Here is a 22,060-nt window from a genome sequence, read left to right as displayed (position 1 = left end):
GTTCTGTTGAAAACACTGTGTAAAAGAATGACAAAGAGTTCACTTCTTCTCACACAGCGTTTTGTTTACGGTTTGTCTCAGACACACTGGCGTGTGGAATAATAAGGAATAGAGTGCACCATTCACAAAGACAACGAACAAGGCACATGTGCTGTTTTGAGTGGGACAGTTAACACTGCGTGACATTATTTTTTGAGGCAACATAAAATTACTGCACTTAAAAAAAAGAAAAGATGGAAAAAATATTGATATTGTCATGCAGCACTTTTGCAACACCACCCACCACCACAGGACGAAAGGAAATAAAAACACATAGGCCACCCTCAAAGCACATAGTGTTCATGAAAATAATTTTTTTTCATGATTGCAGTGGTAACAACGACATGATGAAAGCCACAGACTATCCCTGTGAACTGAAATGCATTCGTTTTTTTTTTACAGACAATTTACATGACTGACAGTGGGTGTCAGTTACTCCAGTCCTGTCACTCCTACAGCAGTGGTGGTGGCAGTGGTGAATACCCTCCACCTTCAAAGAAACACTTATTTAAAACACCTGATAGTTAAACGGTCTGAGACATCTGTGTGCCGTGTGTAATTTGTGTCATCCACCATCCAACATTTTTATTAATGGTCAGTTTCTCCTACGGATCTGGTGTTGACAGCATGGATAGTTCTAGATGCTTGTGAACTGTTACAGTTTTTCTCAGTCGATTTGGTTAATTTCTCAGATCAGAATTGAAATTCTCAAAACTGTTCATTCAATCTCCACATCTCCTTGTCACTTGTGCACATCATAATTGCATTAATCATTGTTTTTAACATTTTGCAAATGGACATGGACAATTGTCTGTTGTTTTTTACATTATCAATTGCTTATGTCATGTTTATCAAAATGTGTTGTTCGGATTGCCTGTTGAATTGTCTTACTCTCCAAAACATATAGTCTTTAGGTCATTGCCTAGGTCATTACATGAACATGTCATAATCTCTAAGGCATCATTTCACATTTATTTATTTAGTTTATTTTTTTGTTACATTTTGGTAATTTTCCTAATTTTATTAAATTGCTTGCAGGTGAACTTTCAGTTACAGTAAGAAAGGGAATTGGTGAAGATTTAGATCAACCAATGGTCTCAACCATAGGTCAGAGGTGCGTCTCATGAACCTTTACTGTAATTGGCAAACATTGATAGACGCTAAACACTGCAGTATCACAAAGTCTTATAATGGAAGGACAAGGCCATGTACAGGGTGAACAGCCAAGAAGAGGAGTAAGACTGTCGTGTAGAGGGGTAAGACTGTGTGGTTTAAGGCTGAGGGGACAAAACAGTGAAATAAGGGTAACAATAGTTGACCATGTTTTACATGTAACCCATGGTCTTACAATGGCTGGAGCTGGTCGCTGGGTGCAGCTGAATATTAGAAGAACAACTGTGTTTTCAATCCTTCAAACATTTCATAGAGAAAACATGTATGTAATTCAGAAATGTGATCTCTGCTATAATGCTGCACACTGACATAAATTCTGACAATTTTAATCAGGTTTGCTTTTGTCAACGAATTACAGTGCGAACAATACAGTCAAACAATATTGCTGTACAAATTTGATTCCAGTCCAATTTCTTGCTATGTCTCCTACATACAGTCATGTGTAACTTTGTGTTCCATGTAAGTTTGTATGTGTGTAACATGTATTTGATATACCACAGAATGTGCAGCGTTCTTGAAATCAAAAGCTTAGCTAGTTTCCATCAGAATATACAGTCTGCACTGACTGTGACTTATAGTTGCACTGACAACATGACTAAGTATTTTGACTGCCTTGTTCATAGGCAATGGCACACAGACTAGATATTCTGATGGCACTGACAAATTGACTGACCTAAATATTTGCTTTTGAGGCAAAAACAAAGAATTTTAGTGAAGTATGTGCTTTTGGAGGTATTTCATTGAGTTTTGCTGTTTGCACTGTTTTGAGAAATGCACTTGTTGTGATAACAATGTAAATCATGATGTGAGAACTGTACCAAATCGACTGAGAAAAACTGTAACACAGTAGTGACAAATTACGCATGTAAAGTCTACACAATACACTCACTACCATGCCAGAGTCACTGCTCTGTTGGGAAATGGCCCATCGCCCAACAATTTCTGGTCAGTAGTAGCCCTGCCTCGTCCTGCTGTCAGACATTCATTAGTGATAAATGAGGCAGAAACTGGATGAAAGGTAATTTACAGCAGCATATGGGCTACAAACTGTAACTCTGTGGTGTCTGCTTATAAAATGCACCTACAGGTGTATGTAATAAAATCACAGTAGGCCTAAGAACAAGCCAGTTGTTTCTAATAAAGAGACCTACTGGAAGTGCAGAGGCGATGTGTGGTATCACAACATCAAGAGTCTTTCTGTAGTGGGATAGGGGTTCAAATCTGACACGAGGTGTATTGGCACAAGGATCAGTGTACTCCAAACGTGCATTTGATTACATTGCACTGCTAGCAGGGGCAGTTTATAGTGTTTTAATGTTGACTCTGCTCTCAGTGGCAAACATGTCAAAACACCACCAACACCACGAAGGACAGAGCAAGAGATGAAATTAAATCACCAAGATAACCGAGGCTATTTACACACTTTCTTCTTTTTGCATTGCTAACGAATTTGTCAAGAAAAGGGTCAAGCTCGATTTCTAAGCAGGCAGTTTTATCCTTTGTCGTCAGCTGGAGGACTGGTGTCAGATAGCAGACGGGTCTTATCTAATGGTTCAGAAAACCCAATTCCGTCCGCCTTCGAGTTTTATCTTACAGTTCAGCTGTTCTCAACAGTGAGGACCTACTGCGAATTTCAGCGTAATCTTTTTTTAATACACTGATGACTAAGATCTTTATCAAGACATTTAGGAACTGAATCAGGTGTGTCAGCAGTTAAGCACCATATAATGCAGCGTAATGGCGTGTTCCCAAACCGCACTTGAGAGGTTAGTCTAAAATCGCTAAAACAGACGTTATTTCGCCATTTGAAGCGCATTGATGAGATAAAATGTTTTGTGTGTGCGCTTATCTTGGGGAAAAGCGTAGTTGTTTTATAGCGTATATGTTTTATAGTTTTATATTTAGTTAAAATACAACTCGATGGTTAGCTAACTACAAGATGTATTTTTTTGGTTAGTAAAATTATTTGATTTCGCTGTTTACCTTCGCTAGCTATCAATTCTTTCTCACAAAGAGCTACCTACCTACCCACGTACATGCCCATCTGATGAGACGTGTTCAAACTACAGACAAGTCAGTATTTACAACACAAGAACCATAAATTCCCGGGGAAGCATTTTACAACAAAAACCCTGCCCTCAACATACACACGCATGCAGTCACACTCATATAAAACCCAAATGCCGAGCATGTTAGCTACAGTTCAGACACAGTGTTTTATTGTATGTAGTCCATAAAGCAAGTGCACAACAAACCTCACTGGCCAGTCAGATGTGGTATGTAGCAATGTACAGGTCTGTGTGATTTCTGATCTATCCACTAGCAAGACTCGTTTCATTTTTTTGTTCTTTATTTGTTTTGTCCCCCCCAGTGGCTGCTTCGACAGCTTGTTTAAAAAATACATACAAACAAAAGGGTAGACCTCTGAGTTCCAGTGGATGCAAACTGGCATCCTGTTACATGCACATACTGTGTTCAGTTTCTGTCAGAACGTGTGGTAGTGTGGTTTATAATCTGTTTGTTCCTGATGCCACTTAAAAGATGTACATACATTAAGTTCAACAACAACAACAACAATAATAATAACAACAACAATAATATTTCCTCCTAGGATAATTCAAACATTCAGATAATTGGAAAATAAAATCCCAGTCTACTCTTTGTATAAAAAAGAAGATTTCAAGTCAACAAGGAACAAACGACAGTTCTCTTCACCAAAAGGGTTATAAGAGGCCTGGGAGGAGGGGCTGAGATATACAGAGTGTTGCACTTGGTGAGTGTGCTCTGAGAGGACGGGGGGAGAGGTAGAAAGGTACAGTGGGGACGGAAAAGGGAGGATGTCTAGCGCCTGGCCCGGAGGACGTCCTTTATGTGGCGTATCTCTTCGTCCACTGTTTCGCTATTCTGTCATGTTCCGTTCTGTTGGTCAGGTATTGTGTGGCGATGCTCCCGACGAGGGGGTCGGCTGCAGGACACACACACACACACACACACACACACACACACACACACACACACACACACACACACACACACCAGTGCACAAGAAGGACACTGTGAAGCGTGCGCAGTTTCGGCACGAACTCACGCTGGCTACAATTCATCCGGCACCACTGAGCTGTTATTGTTAACTTTACGGCCCATACAGCATTTAATTATGACACTGACAGCCAGAGGGCTTGAGTGCTCTATCCATACACCACAGCAACATTCACAGACACTCCTAATGTACCCCCCCCCCTCCCCAAAACAAAAATGAGGTTAGAGTTCAGCTACCCTGTAAACAAGGTAAAAAGCATAGAATTGTCAGGCACTAACCCAATTCCGTCTTTATAGCCCATTACATTACATTACTGTGTTTCAGACAATAACAACAATGGCTCCTTTCCAACGAGGGGATAATATGGGTTCTTTCCATTTGCTCACACTTAATCACAGGGGTTAAAAGAGAAAGAAAGAATGAGCTGACTCTGCTGCTCACCTGGATTACAGTCTGTGAGGAGGGAGCAGATTGACAGCAGCACTTTGGAGATGGTGAGGGCAGGACTCCAGTTGTCCTTCAGGATGTCCAGACAGATCACTCCCTGACTGTTGATGTTGCAGTGGTAGATCCTCGTACGAAACGTTACCTGGGAGAGAAATGGGGGGGGGGGGGGCATCTTAAGTGAATCGATCTCCAGGAGCGGTTTAATATGCTCCAACACGGTTTTATGGGACTGAGTGTGTACATTAGCAGCAGGACTACACCATATAAATGGATTTTTAAATGTTTCTTTACCTTTTGTTCTTTGTGTGTTTGTACAGTGTGTTTGTACTGTTTCACCCTTCCAGGCCAATGATCTCATTTCAGTGTAGATGTTAGCTCAAAATGTAGTTTTTCCAAATAATAATTAGCTCATGATTATAAATCATATGTTAGATGACTTACCGTGATATTTTGTTCATTTACCTTAATTTCATCAGAACTATAATAGTCTGTCATTGATTTGACATGGAAACACACTGATGAATGATGTTGGATCCGGGCAGATCCAAGCAGTTTGTGCCTGTAACCACCACTTCATCAGTGGGATAATCATCGACATCAGCCTACTTTGTGGAAGCATGCTGATACACTTGCCCAGGGCTATTGGAAGTGGTATGAAAAGGTATGGAAATAATTCTGTCTCCTGGAAAACAAAAGCGTGTCTATATTCTTCCATGCACTACGTCCACTGTGGAAAAACAAGTTTATGTCGTTATTTCTTCACTGGCTGAACTTCATCATCAAGTGCACTTAAACACAAGCAATATTCCCCTAAATCTAAAAAGCTTCTTATTGTTTTCACTACAGCATTAAATCTGTATAAATTTACTGGAGCTGTTGAGAACAACCAAACTGGTAGGACCACTGAGCAGGCATGTCTCTAAAAATGTCTCTCTGATCATTAATCCTCTGTGGTACAAAACCAGCCAATACATCAAGCCACAGACCCCCCCAAATAAATGCATAAAATACATACTAGTTCTACAGTCTGAGACAGAGTGAGAGAGTATAGAAAGCGCATGTGTGTATATAGTGGTGTGGTGTGAGTGTGTGTGTGTGTGTATATAGATAGATAGACAGAGATAGAGAGAGTGACAGAGCGAGAGTAGAGAGAGAGCATGTGTGTATATAGTGGAGTGAGTGTGTATAGAGAGATAGAAAGATTGATCTGAGTACAGCAGGATGTATTGGATTTTAATCTATATTTTTATTTTAAAACTGTTAAAACAGAGAGAGGGACAGAGAGATAAGGAAACAAGGCATGAAAGACTCACAAGAGTGAGGCAATATGACCGTTTACGACACCATCACTCACATCTGATTTTAGAAAGTATATGAGAGCAGGGGAAAATGGTGTGCGTGTTGAAGCCCAGTGAACTGCAGGCTGAAGCCACCATAATAACAGTGATAACAGTTTGCCTTGGAAGTGGAGCAGTGACAGTCACAACGTACACGTTTCCTGTGGAAGGTGATGTCTAACCGAAGAGAAAGCACGTCTCTTCCTACAAGTCACTCCCCCACTACCCTAGTGAGAGACGAGGGCAGACATCCTGACACCACTTAAAGTGATTCGCCACCCAAAACAAGTCAAAGTGGATAACATTCTGTAGGGATCACCTCACACGCCCTCACTTCCATATTTACTTGGACCTGCTGCCTTTCATTAACCGTTAGCAATGTTAGCATATGTGCTGCAAGTACTCAGTTCACTTTGTGGGTACTGCACTCAAGTGTGAAGATGTTTTTATTAAGAGACACAAGGACAGTTCTCCAGAAGGAGGCCCATATTCCAAAATGAATTCAGACAGTAAAAAGTTTACTTAAGAGGCTAAAATAATGAAAATTGAAGTGGAATAAAGGGATGACTGTGTAATGAGATTCTCACCTTAGGTGGCTTAAATGGGTAGTCAGGTGTGAATGCAATATCAAGGAAAAAGACTCCTCCTTCATACACAGATCCCGGTGGTCCCAGGATGGTTGACCTCCACTCATAGATGTTATCTCCTTTGGGGCCGGCACTGTGAACAAAATGACATCCTTTTCTATACAGATACTTCAAAGTCTTCACACTCATCCACTCCAGGTCTTGTTAATGGCAGCACTTTGGCTGTCTGCACTCAGAGCATAGTTGTCTGAAATTCATCCAAGGTCTATGTGCACATGGGCTGCAGAAACGCTAATCAATCGAAATTAATCTGAAGAGGCAAGACTCATAATGGATAAATGTTCACAAAAACTCTTTCAGGAATAGAAATGGGCAGTGAATAAACATGATTGTAGCAAACACTGAATAATAAGACCCCTTGAGGACATGTGGTCATGAATTGGCCACAAATACAACCACAAAAAAGCAGAAGCCAGTTTCTTTTTAACCATCATGAGGTTCAGAACAATCACAACACCGCATTATTAAACCCACGCTGTAGGTCTTCAACAACCATAATGTGGAAAATCAAACACAGCCCTTAGCTACTCTGTTTTAGCCACAGAATGCGCTGCTATGCATTTGAATTATACAGTGAAGATTGATCACAGGTATCTGAAGCTGAGAACAGCCTAATTACAAGTAAATTATTAACTAAACCATTAATCAATAGCACCTATTGGATCAAGAAGACCATCAATCAATACAATCTGTTGATACACGTGGAAGACTAAAATAAATAATTAGAGAAGTGACTGTGTGCAGGCTATAGGGTTGTTACCTTTGTGGTGTTTTATAAACAGCAGTCATCATAAACCACTACCATGGTATCATAAACAACTACCATGATCTTCAGGACGAGTTCAATTCAACAGCCTGCCTCATGTGGCACGTGTGAAAAGGTGTCTCTGTTGACATTTGATGGCCTCTCTAAATCGAAGAGGCTGCCACCTCTGCCGGACCACCTGGCTGACCAGCACCATATGTAGGATTTATGGGCCTCCCCCGCCTCCGTCCCGGTGCTGCTGACGGCAGGATCCCGGCTGCCTGCTTGCTGGGAGCAGCCTGGGACAGCGTCCAGCGCACAGGGTGATAAATAGTACACAGAACCGAATTTTATGTAATTACCCCCGCAAGAAAGAGCAGCGTACACATATATGCACATACGGTCCTGCATCAAGCATGTAGTGAACAAGATATGTAAACAGCGGTATGCATATAAATATAATGTATGGATTCATTTCACATGGTGAAAAATCTACCGTGTGTTCACTGATCCACTGACACCATTTGAATTATGTGAAAGGTTCCAATGGATGGTGCGTGCGAGTGTGACCACAGAGTGTGTTGAAATATATGCACGGCGCTGTATAGGAGAATAAGCCGTTATGGATGAAAGAAGCGAATTCAAACAGATGGTAATGTTACTGACAGGCAAACGCGTGCACAGCCACTGCAGGTCTAGATAAGCAATTTCAGTGTTATGTGCACAGCAGCAAAAATGAATGAAAAGGGAATTTTGACAGACTCTAGCTTTCTCGGTGGGCTTGCTAACAGGGGCCTGCATCACTTACAGCACTTGGGACGGGGAAATGAAAGAAGGCGCTAGGCAACATTTTCCGACAGAAGCGGGAGTATTTCACCTGTTAGGCTATTCGCACAAAAGCAAGAGTTTCTACCATACCACTGTACACACACCAGCTTCCCAAAACGGTGTGCTACACCACAACTTAGCAGACGCGGGTGAACATGCTTCCACCAGAAGGTACTGCTCAGCGACATTTAGGAGGGTAATACGGTTAAATCAGAGTGAAACCGATACCTTTGCTTCATTTTCTATTTGGTCTGCTTCGACATCACACACAGACAGGCGCCAGGAAAGCGAGGATCTTTTGCTGAATGGTGTGTGGGAACGGCGGCCAGGGCTGGAAATGGCCTCGCAAACCTATCTGGCCATAAACACGACGGCTTTCCAGTGCCTGGCCCTGGCTATCCCTGAGAAATCCCAGAATGTCACTGTTTTTGTGGGCTTAATTCATTTCTTTCATGTGCTCTTCACAATGTTGGACAAGCTATTTTTAAAATGGAGCGTGCTGGCGAAACTGTACTGAAAAATCTCACCCATCACCTGTCTAGCTACACCATAGTACAAAACTAAATCTCATTTTGTCTCAACCTCTTCTTCTATTTAATTACATTAAACATGTATGTGTGGTTCCCAGAGACTTCTACTGAGGAGTTACATAATGTAGGCTAACGAATGAAATTTTCTTCCGTCCATATTTTAAATGCTGTAACCTATTTATGCATCGTTCTACCTTTGACCTTTGCCTGTTTCTAAACTGGATTATGGTAAAGTGTTGTGGAGACGCATCATTATTTGATCCAAAGGGACCAAATACGGAAGATGTGAAAGCCCAGTTGTCCGACTCAATAGTCCTCTGAATATGTATTTTGTAAATGAATGAATCCACGCACGCATGAACGATAACCTGTGTGTATATACGTAATGAATGATGAGCTGCACCTGCTGGCCGGTTGCTGAGCAGAGCACAATCTGGCTATACCGCCCCTATCGCACGGCCATTATACGGAGAAAGCAGATGCAAGTCAGTCATAAATCCAGCCGAGACATATGCTCGCTCTCGACCGGGGGGGGGGGTCACCTCTGTCGCGCTCTGCAGAGAACCAGCGCATGAGGACCGCTACGTTAGGCGACCACAGGTTCCCCGAAGAATGTTTCAAAACCGCTTCACTGCAACGTGGACCAAACCACAAAAAAAAAAAAAACAATTAAAATTGTGTTTTATTACACTTGAGCGCTCCAAGTCGGAAATCCCACTGCCCAAATATTTTTGTTGGATGAACAATGTGTGGCATGTGGTTTGTGGCAAGGGTGATGTATCTGTAAGTCTTAGCACAAGTGAGAGAAAAGGAGTTATTTTTCCATTAAGCTGAGGTTGAAAAAAATCTCCTAAAAGCTCATTGACAGGCAAGACTGGGAACCCATATTGCAGTGTAGAAGAGAAAGAGAGAGTGGGGGAGAAAGAGGGAGTGGTGGAGAGATGGAGAGAGAGAAATAAAAAGGAAGGGAGGGAGAGAATGAGAGCGAGCCTGCAGAGAATCAGCCCTGCCAGACCTCTGCATGTATACTCGTGTGCATGTCTGACAGACACTGACCTCTGGCTAAATGCTAAGTCAATAGTTTAAAGTACATGCCAGAACTCATGGTTACCCAGCAACAACCCCCCCCCCCCCCCCCCCCCCCCCCACCCCCACAACCAACCTCTACCTCATCCCCCACCACACCCGCCGTGAGCGGATTCACAGTACCACCAGCAGAAGCCAAACAGAACAGTTTTATTTGAAGCATCAGCTTACGGACCCCAGCTGCCTGACCACTTGAATTAGATGACCGGGTCGGGTCGGGCTTAAGAGACAGAGTATCACCTGCTAGTCCAGCTTCAGATAAATGCCTCACCTAATCAGTGTGACCACCAAAACACAGAGCTTCACTAGAAAGTGAACATGTTTTTTAGTTTGTAATCAAATAACCAGTTCCTCACTTTCATCACATAAATAAGCAATCTCTTGCTGTCATGCACTGAAACACAAACACCTTGTTTACATCTCATAGTGCTCTCAGTGAGCCTGGTGGTGGTGTGTCTGTATTCAATGCCATTTAAAATATGAATATATAAAAACTTAATAACATACCGCCCATAGTTCAATAAAATGCCTGCCACATTGTTTTGTGGGAGAGCTATTCATTTTCACACAGCAGTCCTGTCTCTTTGACAAGCCTCCGTGTGTCGGCTTAACTGTGGCCCCGTTCTTCAGGTGACAGCACTGCCCGGGCACGTAACCCTAATGAACCAGATATCAGCTCTTCTATGCTGGGATAGTGAAGCCATATTTTAAATACGAGTCAAGTCATTAACTTGGAGTGGATAGAAGAGTTCTGTAGATATAGTCCAGAAGCACCCAGAGCTGTTCCCTAGGGATATACCACAAATGAGCAACTCTATCAGGTCCAGATCAGGTCCCTGCCAGCATCATAATGGTGAAAAACAATGGCTATTCCAATTTAGGCTGTCCTGAGAAAAAAAACACCTTGGGTAGGTACAATGCTACAGGAAAGTTAATACATTTCCAATTAAGGTTCTATAGACAAACACACACACACACACACACACACCAATCATAAAGCACGACTCTTGTATTCTTCTAATATGATACAAATGTACCAAATGTTATGTTCCCAGCTCTGTTAGTTCGAACTGTGTAATCCATCATCTGGTAATTCATTGTCAATAAAATGTGGGTGGGATACAGTCTGTGCTGATACTCACATCCAAGAATCCCGGAGGCAGCCCCAGCACACACACGTCTACACTGGGCCCCCTTCCCCCAAATCACTGTAGCATTAAGATACTCTTAAACGAGTGTGTGTGCTCCATGTAATACTAGCTCTGCCTTTTTAAGATGATCGTTGTTTTACAATGCCCTGCCCTAGGCATTAATGTCACAGCTACCTAGGCCCAATACCCTACTTAACCCCTACTGAACTAGTGCATGAATGAACACTGAAGGATGCCCACTGATGAGATTGGGGGTGACAAGTGTATTCCTCTGCTCTGGATCTCACACACACACACACACACACACACACACACACACACACACACACACACACACACACACACACACACACACACACACACACACAGAACTAACCCAAACCAGCCACCCGATACAATAGATATAGCCATCAATCATTTCTTACAGATAAATAGAAGAAATCACAACTGCAGTTGCTGTAAACACACATCAAGCAGATTAAGACCCCTCACAATGTCAACACAGAGAGCCTAATAGAGTGGCTGTTGACCAGGACGCCTTCACACGACTCTCAGGCTCAGAAAACTCCTTAATCATTCAACACCAAGGCTGATCATCAAAAGACTCCAGAGCACTCAAGGTACGCGGAGAGAGCTTCTTTTGGCTTCTTGTGTCGAACTGTGTTAAAGTGTAAAACCGTTACAGCACAGATTCTTCAAATCGGCGAAGGCCCAATTTAAACGTGATCCTGTGACTGACGGTGAAAAACAACTCAGAAATGGAATGAGAAAAAAAGGCCCGATTATGGGTCCGATGAGTGTGGGCTTCACGGGTGCAGGGAAGTGCCTGTGAGAGCCGCACGACACCTCTACTCTCTTCAGCCGCAATCAAAGGCGCTGCAGCCTTTTGGGTGTACCGGGGATGATACGTAAACACAGTCCTGACTACTAAAAGACAAAGGAAGGGTGGTTGAGGAAGAAGAAGAGAGGGTAAGACACCTAAGGACTATGTATCTTCCAAAGAAGCACTGGTGTTGTGGGCCCCTTCATGTCTGCTTGAAGCTGCTGTCTGCCAGAATGCCACGGGGCATGCAAGCCTGGGCACCGTCCTGATGCACACCGCCCACCTCCAGGAGACCACTCAAACACTCAAACACTCAAACACTCAAGCACAGGTGCTTTAGATTAGATTTCCAACTCAAAACTGGCAAAACGGCAGATCTCTAGGAGGGGACATACGGACCCCCGGCGTGAAACGGCTTCATGGGCCTGTCGAGGCTGGAGACTGCAAGCACAGGTGATGTGTTGCCTGGCGCTGTGCACCTCCGAGCTAACTGTAGTAAAAAGAACACTTTTAACAGACTTTATGGATTTGCAGTCCAGGTAGTTGATCATTAGGGGGTCGTTGGCGGGTGCAGTGGGTCTGCATGCCGAAAGTGGAGTAAGAGACCTTCCAATATCAAAGCCACGTGGCAAAACGTACAGCCACAGTATTAAAGTGGTGATCAGTATTCACAGTGTTACTTTATCACTGGTGTACATCATCAAACAAAGTGACTTCTGTGCTTGCATCTGTCTGAAAACCTTCAGGCCTTTCAAATTAAGAGAGCGTAATACTTCACAAATTGATATTTGAGAATATGTCAAATTTATCAATTATTATCACAGCCATGTTACTGTGGTTGTGATTTGTAATGCTACATGATAGCCAGCTTAGCGTTGTTAAATCGCAACACTAAACATCACCTTGTTGTCTTTATGGTATCTAAGACTCTTCCACACAGACAGTGGGTCTCATTCATGAGTCATTTTTGAGTACTAATGCAGAAAGACATCAGGACACATTTGGCATGTTCCCAACCAGAGTCTCTGCTTTTCCCAACGCAGACAAAAGGGAACAAAACAAACAAAACCAGAAACAAACATACCCAAACAGGGTGAAGATCAACAAAACATTCTCCTGCTCTTGTAGCACATCTGGGCCCGGATTTCTGCACTGAGAGCACAATAAGGAACAACACAACGAACCAGTGTGTGATTATTTATGTGCATGCCAGGAGCAAGGTCAGACCCACAGACAGCGCGCAAAGCTAATTATCCAGAGACAGGATAGACCGGGCCCGAGAACGGCACGGAACACGTGCAGGAAGGCAGGAGATTCAAACACTCTGTCGTCAGACCTGCTTGTTAATTCAGGACTACGTGCAGCCTGGTACCAGACCCGTTAAAAGCGCTCACAGAGCTGTCGTGCCCCACTTACGACCAGGAAGGGTGTGTTGTTGCGCCGATCAGGACTTGATGGTAGTTGTGCGGCTGGTCTAAAACGATCTCGGGAAAAGGTTACGCTAGTAAATGGGGGGGGGGGGGGGGGGGGGGGGGGTGTTAATCCTCACCACAAAAGACATTTGCCTGCAGGTTTGTTAATAGCAATCGAGCTCGAGCTCTCAGTGGGACACGAAGCGAAGCTGCTTCACCCTCCCAGTCTCTCTTTCTAATCGTGTATTCATTCAGTTAGGATCTTCCATTATAGCAGGGCTGTGGTGATTATCAGAACAGAAACGTAATGAAGCAATCTTCCTTTCCTCTGACCGTGAAATGCCCCACTACCAATTACAGCTGCAGTGCAAAGGGGATTGTGGGTCCTCCTCTACCCTGGATCTGCTCAGATGATATGGTTCATTTTAATGCCATCATTTTATAGCTAATCTCCAGCACAAATGTCACAATTATATGAAGCAATTAGCGCCGTAACATGCACCAAAGAGGGATATATTTGCTCTATATAAGGCTAAGAGACTACCCTACTGCCAGTCTCACAGGGACACAGATGATAAAATAGAATTTTCCATGTCGCTTCCAAACAAATGTCTTCTTCCTTGGTAGCTGCAGTTGATGGAGGGGGGGGGGGGATTCTATTTTGCGAAGCACCATAATAAAAACCTTTTTAGTGCTTTAGTTGTCCTTGTAATCTGTTTTACATGCATATGTATTAGAGATGCCGAACTGTCAGGGGGGGGGGGTTTAAAATTGAAGGAGTGATGAATTTAGAAGAAGAATACCAGGCCCCCTCCCATTCAGATCAGCCTGCCTGCAGCACTATCCCAAGCCTGCTGCAACGCTTGCCTTTAGGGCATTTATGTAATCCTGATAATTATTTTAATGAGCGGGATTTGCATGCAGCACGAGAGTGATGCAACACCTGAAGTAACAACAACAAACTGTGAAGCCAGGACGAACACACACAGGCACTCACATTACGACGCATGTCCCTCACTGTGCTTGCTTTCTGCTAATCTGAAATCCGTATTACGTCAATTGTACGTACTGATTGCCCGAACCAACCTTTATCGGTGCCGCTGTTTATTTTGATTAATGGATAAGGACAAAGAAAAGACCAGCTCTCGTGTATCGATCGGGTGTAGCGCCGTGGAGGCCATCAGAGGTGGGACAACATCCTTGCTTTAATGGCTAATGGATTCTCAGGGTGAATGTTTACTTTCGCTTTCTTTGTTTGCTGTCAAACTACAACTGTTTACAGAGGGGCAAACTAACTGTTTACTGAGTGTTTTCAAATCATGATCCATACTCAAGACTGTGAGGGAAAGAATATATGCTGGTTGTCGATTACATGTTGGTCATTTACTTTTAATAACTGATAGTTTTATTAGCTAATAGCTTAATGTTATTATTTTCTGGTGGTGAAAGTATCTGGGCCATCACATGTTTATGCTGACAGGTGCTGTTTTGTAATATGTTACACACACACACACACACACACACACACACACACACACACACACACACACACACACACACACACACACACACACACACACACACACACACACAGACAATGTGATCCAAAAACGAAAGCACAAACAAACAAAAAACACAGAACTAAGCAAACTAAGGACATTCTCACACCAGATTGGTCAGGTGTTTTCTCTTATGAGACACATCATACAGGAGACACTGTACATGCAGCGTAAATCACAGAGACATATTGGACCCTAAACCAACATGACACTGCCGTCAGACTCTCTGGTGTGATGGACAGCACGTAGCCCGCAGCACACACTGGCTACTACTGGCAGGTAGCTTATCCAATGGCATGTATTGATCTGGCCGTTTGATGTATAGTCTCGTGTTGTCCCAAGCTTACAGCTCCATTATCCACACTGAATATCAAATTAGCTGAGTGGCAAAAGGGTCACCGGACTTACACTGGTATTATCAACAGTACACGCTTACCAAAACAGCAGAACTGGGTAAGACTAAAGATAATTCCTCTTCTTATATATATTAAGCATTATCAAACAGTCAATGACCTGAAACAGGCTGGAGCCCCCGTTACTCACCAGATAGCAGGTGGAGTGGGAACCCTACCGGTGACAACACACCCCCCCCCCCCCCCCCCCAACTGGACATCCCCAAGGATATGACCCTTTTTTCTTCTCTGTACTTACAATGCACCATTCCGGTCACGTCTATTTATGGAATGACGAGCCTTGTGTGTGTGGAATGTATAGCTATGTATGTTTGTCCAGTCTATAGCTGTGTGTGTTTGTTCAGTACATAGCTGTGTGATTGTGTGTATTGGGAATCAAAGCACTGATAAATAACCCTAGCCAGTAAATGTTTCAGGCTACACCCTCTTCGAGTGTCTTTCTGGATGCCCGTTTTGCACAAATTCCCCCAAATCACAACCACCCAAACTATTATTATGTCATGACAGATAAAAACGGAGTTCTGTTAAAGAATTTCTTTAGCACTCAGGTGCCGCTTCTAATATTATACTTGGCACTTGACAACAAAACCGAGAAAGGCCCTTTTCATTCCCTCTCTTTTGTGTTCAGCCGTCTAGGCTTATAGATCCTCCTGCACTGTTGTGGCTCAGGCAAGGCCACTGAAAGACTGATCATGAGGATTAACCCCCCCAAGACCACATGTGCTCGCCGCCTTATGAATATGCATTTGCGCCCTGCTGCAGCTAATGGTCAGAAGGTGAAAAACAGCTCTGATTCAAGGCCTCAGGCCGATTCCCCCAAGATCTGCTGCCCTAATCAACCCCTGTGACTTTTTGCCCCATTCCTTTTAGCCTTAGGGGGCAGTTATTGCTAAGATGAAAATGGGTAAGTGGTGAAGAAATAGAGAAATAACGCTCATCGGCGTGCTCCAATGCAGGGACTGACCAGAAGGCTTTTATTCAGCATTTTGTACATTCACTACATCATCACAGGGGTTTGAATTAAGATGGCCAGGCGACTGGCTCTCGCAGAAGACTGAACGTGTGATTTACCTGTCCAGCGGACTGCTACCAAACGGCTTTACAGGGACAAAGCAATGGCAAATAAAGATCTACTGTATTCACTGTTAACCTCATTCAACCAGAAACAGCAGCTCTTGTTCCCCCTTGGTGCAGAAGTCGTGTGACACACAGCACACAAACCCAATAACCACCTGCACACAAATATTGAAACAGCATCCACACAATTCTCCTGCAGCAGACATGAACTGCAATGTTGATTTGGAAACAGTCTAATTAATGTAATAAGGCAGCTATTGTTTATTGGTAGACAATGCTTTCAGAAAAAAAAATCACAATTTTTTGAACTGTCATCATCAGTTCAACTATCACTGTTCAAAGAATGCCAGCAGAGTTTATGGGTGCCTTCTTTGATCAAGCTTCTAACATAAAATAAGTCTTAGAATATTCCTGTACAAATCATGCCATTTATCAAGAAAACATTCACATCCTAAACATGATTTATCTTTGTGTAATTTTGAGGTTTCTTGACAAGGCACAAAATGGGCCTGCTACTGTCAGAGACGAAAGAAGCAGAGAAAAAGTAAACACAAAAGAAACACATCTTAATTGTTCCTTTGTAACAACTTGGTGTCTTCCCTGTTATGACAATCACCGATACTTTCATGTACAAGCCATCAGATCTAATAGCTTCATATTATAGAGCTCTTGCGTAATTCATAAGCCCGTAATTACATAGATTTATGTATTTAATCAAGGAAATCATTTTCCATTAGTACTATATTTAGATACAACATTATTAAAGCAGTGCTGTATTCAATATATTATGCTTTTCAAACACGACTATCTGACCCTTTCCATAATTGTCCCACCTCTCCCATGCCTCTTAGGACGGCCTCACCTTAACTAATGCTGTTTAATGTCCGCTCCTGTTCGGCTTCCAAATGCAGCACTTACAACAATTACTGACCTGCTAGAAACACCACGGATAATCAATGGCGGTGTCTGTTTTCGTTATTCTGTTCGACAAAGTCTGTCTTTTCCTGGAAGGCTCTCCCAGCGCTGACGTTGCAACCGACGTGGGGCTGCACACGTGTCACCACGCTCCTAACCCTTTCATCCAGACGACAACCTCATCAACACCCAATAACCAGGCCTCTCTGGAGCAGGGTCTCGCCCGCCTCTCGCCCTCCTCTCGCCCGCCTCTCGCCCCCATCTCACGCAGTCTCGCTTCACTTTTCTCTCGCCCTTTTTGTTCTTTTTCACTTCACTCTCTATCTTCTCCTAAAAAGGAGCCACTCAGATGGTATCAGCACAACAGACAGCAGACAGGAAACAGACAGGAAGGCCGTGATCTTACCTGCAGTTTGGTGGCGGGTCTAGTGTGATTTCTGCAAGCTCCTTTTGAATTCTGCAAGGAATGCAGAAGAGAAGCTGTGATATCTCACACAAACAAGTGGCTTCTGCATTGTGATAAGAGATCATCTTACCACTAAGATAAAAAAAACTTTTCCATCTGTTATTTGGAGCAGCTCATTAGGTTGATAAGATGAGGATTGCAAGGGGAACATTTTTTTTTACTATTTTGAAAAAAAATCTAAGACTGAATCAAAAGTACAATTTTATTTTCCCAGGAAAAGCAACCATTCATGGAAAGTCCAACAGAAAGGACACATGCACTCCTGCATTTATGTTACGTTAAAGAAAAAGCACATTATAATGGATGTGGCACAGGTACAACTCTTACAAATGACATCTTGATAATATAGTGACTAAAGTGATACTACATAAAGAGAAGCACTGCATCATTTGTTATAATGGTGCAATCTTGCCTCTTATAAACACCACACTGCGCACCTCTCTGACATTATTCAAGAACTTGAGAAATGACCTGGCACATAAAACTGTTTTCAGAAAAAAAAAGACCTGTTTGTGCCAGTGAGGTAACTGTTGTTATTTAACTAGAAGGTCAAAAACGTAAATAAAAACACTTGCTTGAAACACGGTTTACAGCTGTGAATTTTGATGAACGTACGACTCATTATCAAAACTAAAGTGACGTGGTGCTGCAGTATTCTTCTCACACCGTCCAATCAGCATAATGAAGATCACGGTTCTGTGCGGCTAGTGAATCACAGCTGGTGACAGATGTGCTCTATAGTGTACATCACCCTATCAGCAGCAAGGCCCCTTCGTGCAGGATGCTGAGAGCATGAGCCCTGACCAAACGGGCCTGAATCGAAGAATCCACGACCAGCACTGCATTTTAAAAGATGCTTGTGCACACAGAAAGTCTTCTTAACATCCCAAACAATTAGAGTCCCCGGAATCTTGTTTTTAGTCCTCCCTCCACTGTTTTTATTGTACTCTTGATCTTCTGGTGGTTGAAGCCTTGCCCTCACTCTGCTTGAAATGAACAATGCCAGGCTGCAACCCAAATTAAAATCCCTAATAGCTAACAGCCTAGGCCTCCTCCAACGCCCAGCCTGGACATGCTCCAACACCCAGCGTTAGACTGTTCCAACACCCAGCTGTGGGACTTCTCCAACGCCCAGCCTGGGCCCGCTCCAATACCCAGCCTGGGCCCGCTCCAACGCCCAGACTGGGCCCGTTCCAACACCCAGCCTGGGCCCTCTCCAATGCCCATCCAGACTGCTGCACTTTGAGGCAAGGGGACGACAGTTAGCATCACAGCCCTGGTGGACCAATCAGCCAGCCTCCCGCATGACTGCATCATGGCAGTCCTGGGCCCCCAGGATCCCTGGTCTTACCAAACAAGAGTGGAGCAGTAAGGCAAGAAAAAGACGACATCACAACCATCGCACTCCGCATGAGCTTAGGCCATAATTCTCCACCACGTCTGCAGCTTGCAGATCAATCAGGGCTACAGGGAACACTGTGCCACTGTCCCAGGAGACACACACAACAAGCACCACATCAGTACGGAGATCTAAATTCTTCCATGCCATGCAGCCCATAAGGACACCAGTGTCCTGTAACGAAGGGAACTAATGGAGTAGGTGTTCGTTGGGTCTCTATTCTTTGCAAAATGGCTCTTAATAAAGCTGGCTCTTGTGAATCAGGAGCCACACACTCAGGGCTGCACACTGTAGCAATATCTTTGGCCATTGTATAAACACCACCACCCCCTTATGCCTTTCAAGAGAGAGCGAGACTTTTGGTTTGTGCAGACTTTTGTTGTGAAGTTAAGATGCAGGAGGAGGTCAGAGGAAGGGGTGGAGCTAAGCCTCTCTCTGACCCAGGTCTCACCTCTTGGCACTGGTGGAGAGTTTGGCGGCGGTTTTGCTGGAGATCTTGGTTTCCTTCTTCTTGGGTTGTGCCTGCTCGCGCTCCTGCTCCGGGGGAGCTGACTCGCGCTGCTCGACGTCCGAGCTCCCTCCACTCGTGCTGGGGCTGTCGTCCGGTCTCTGCACCTCGCTGGACATCTTTGGCCCTGCAACAGCCCACATTTACCCACACGCCACTAGACTGGAAGCTGTGTGGACAGCCATGCCGATTTCAGCCTCCTAACACCGGTTCACAGCCTGCCTTCCTTTTCCAGGTGGAAGACGGGTCCCTTCTGAGATATACGACCTCCCAATGTTACTCGAAACGCGACAGACAGACAACAAATCAATCTCAACGCATACGGTTCGCAGTGAGCTTGCACTGGGTCCAGCCCTGTTGCTGAACAACGCACAACAGCTGGAATCAAGACTAACCTGAGACGGTCAGAGGACGCAGACGCTACCTGTACGTTCACCTTCAGCTACATCCACACTTGAATCAGTTCATCACAGCAGGCATGCTCGGAGCAGGAACGCAACAAAAATGTGATCTAGCAGGGGGATGGCAAAGGGCCACCTAGAGCCACTGCAGTCAGAAGCAATCAGAGAAAGAAGAAGAGCCCCACACACCTTTCTTATCACATAACCCAATGCAGCTGGCCACACATATACCACATACCACCAAAGCTACATCATTTGCTGACTAGCAAAAGGCTTTGGAGTACACGTGTGCCATTTATACAGTATTGGTGTCTGAAGTACTTAGCGGGTTTACAGCTGCAGTATCAGGTATTAAAGTCATGTTCACAGGAAAGCATTACAAAAGACTTTTAACTAAAGCCTGTAACATTTGTCTGAATTTACTGCCTTTTTTGCTTCTGACACAGCCCCCAGCATTCCAATAAAATTTCACTTTTGTTGCTAATAGTTTATGATTTAACAGATATGGGGCATCGGTGACATTTTGCCACGAACACTTGATAAATGTCTTTGGTCATTTATTTCAATTTAAATGCCCATAGCTTGCTGAATTATTCTAACTGCCACTCGTTACGAATGTAAAAAGTCCCCCAGCGCCTTCTCCACTGTGATGATAAAATATTATATCACCACGAGGAAAACCTTCCCCATCTGTTATTTAGGTAATATGAAGCAGTTCAATTAAGTTGATGCGTCCTGCAAGGGGCGTGGCTTCCTCAATTCTTATAATCTGACGTGTCCCGACAAACTGAGACTGGATTAGACATCATGAATCTCTTTGGCAGGGCAGTGCTGACGATCAGAGGGAACTCCCAGATAGGTACACTCAAATCACATTAAGTTATAACAAAAAGGTCCATTCTAACGGATCTGCCATGGGAAGGAGCTCTTGCGTTGACCAGCTGATGATACAGCTGCTCAAGTGTATAATCTCAGAAGGTTTCCATCGTTCCTTATAACAGAGAAAATGGGTCATAAAACATTCAGACAACACAATCCACACGCTCTCGCCAAAGAAGCGATGCTGAAGACCACAAAACTGGATTTTGACTAATATTTTAATGCTCCCTTGTTTAGAGTCGCGAGTTATTTCACTTTCACTGGACTGCAATGTTCGTTTTATTCATCTAAACGCATGAAGAGTTTCTGTCCTGATTCTCGGGGTCACCAACTCACTCGCCTAATGCTTTCAGCAGCGACAATATGGGTCCCTGAGCGGTTCGGGGCTCTGTTCGGTGCCGAGAGAAGAAGGTAACGAGCGGAGCGAGAGCTGTCAGGACGAGACGGGGGACGTAACGAACCCCGCATGAAAACGCAGATTGTGCTCGTTAGGAGCGACCGTTTGAGTCGATACAGGCCCGAGCGGCCACAACTCGGGGAATACGCGCGGATTAAACGCGAACACGGCTCGTCTGGAGGGCAGCGAGGAGCCCGTCGAGGCTCAACGACCAAACGCGCAGCTCGAAACGGTGCGAAACCGCCAACGTCTCGCCAGTGACCACCACGAGCACCGCCTCGGCACAAAGGGAGGCACGTCCCACACACACATCCCCTCAGTGGAAAACACCACTTTCACGGGACATTTACCGACTTTTCACGCACGGTCGAAGGGCACTTATTGACGTGCGGAAATGTTACCTGTCAAGCGGCCGTCAATGTTGAATCCGAAATGATTTTCGTTGATGAAAAAGATATCCAGAGTCGGCCGTCCGCTCGTTCTCGTCTCCTCGCTATTTAACTGAAGGTAGCAGCAACAGAAAAAAAAACGATAACAGAAACTGAAGCAGCCGGACCGCCTCTACGCGCGCCCCCTAAAACGAGCGCGCAGCGCGTGCACGTGAAGAGGATGCTACTGGGGAGGTAGTCATTAATTTTAATAATGATGAGGTTCGAGAAATGGTTTGCCGCCACATTGCGAAGCGCTGTTTCTTTGTTGCTTCTGAACAGTTCTTCGAATACTTCGTTCAGCCAGTTGCCTACACGATGAAGGAGACGCATGCATGCACTCCATCAAAGTATCTGATA

General features: G+C 44.1%; 1 protein-coding gene across 1 annotated transcript; it reads right to left on the bottom strand.

The window, feature by feature from the left end:
* Window positions 1–3,409: 3,409 nt before the first annotated feature.
* ube2e2 (ubiquitin-conjugating enzyme E2E 2) lies at window positions 3,410–21,824 on the bottom strand. The gene is made up of 6 exons (XM_077012410.1): window positions 21,674–21,824; window positions 19,539–19,722; window positions 17,629–17,679; window positions 6,624–6,756; window positions 4,694–4,841; window positions 3,410–4,177 (listed from the first exon to the last, which is right to left on the bottom strand). Exons 2-6 carry the CDS (start codon window positions 19,712–19,714, stop codon window positions 4,080–4,082), a joined length of 606 nt encoding a protein of 201 aa, XP_076868525.1. The 5' UTR covers window positions 19,715–19,722; window positions 21,674–21,824; the 3' UTR covers window positions 3,410–4,079.
* Window positions 21,825–22,060: the final 236 nt, after the last annotated feature.

Source organism: Brachyhypopomus gauderio, chromosome 7 (assembly GCF_052324685.1).
Source record: "Brachyhypopomus gauderio isolate BG-103 chromosome 7, BGAUD_0.2, whole genome shotgun sequence".
NCBI classification, from domain to species: domain Eukaryota; kingdom Metazoa; phylum Chordata; class Actinopteri; order Gymnotiformes; family Hypopomidae; genus Brachyhypopomus; species Brachyhypopomus gauderio.
The sequence above is the reverse complement of the archived record's forward strand: the minus strand, read 5'-3'. Positions and strand labels throughout refer to the sequence as shown.

Excerpts from the sequence above, each read along its gene's own strand:
- ube2e2 (XM_077012410.1), bottom strand. The coding sequence starts at position 19,714 with ATGTCCAGCGAGGTGCAGAGACCGGACGACAGCCCCAGCACGAGTGGA. Across the intron at positions 17,680-19,538 it reads CTCTCCACCAGTGCCAAGAG|AATTCAAAAGGAGCTTGCAG; the intron begins GTGAGACCTGGG and ends CATTCCTTGCAG. Across the intron at positions 4,842-6,623 it reads ACCCATTTAAGCCACCTAAG|GTAACGTTTCGTACGAGGAT; the intron begins GTGAGAATCTCA and ends TTTCTCTCCCAG.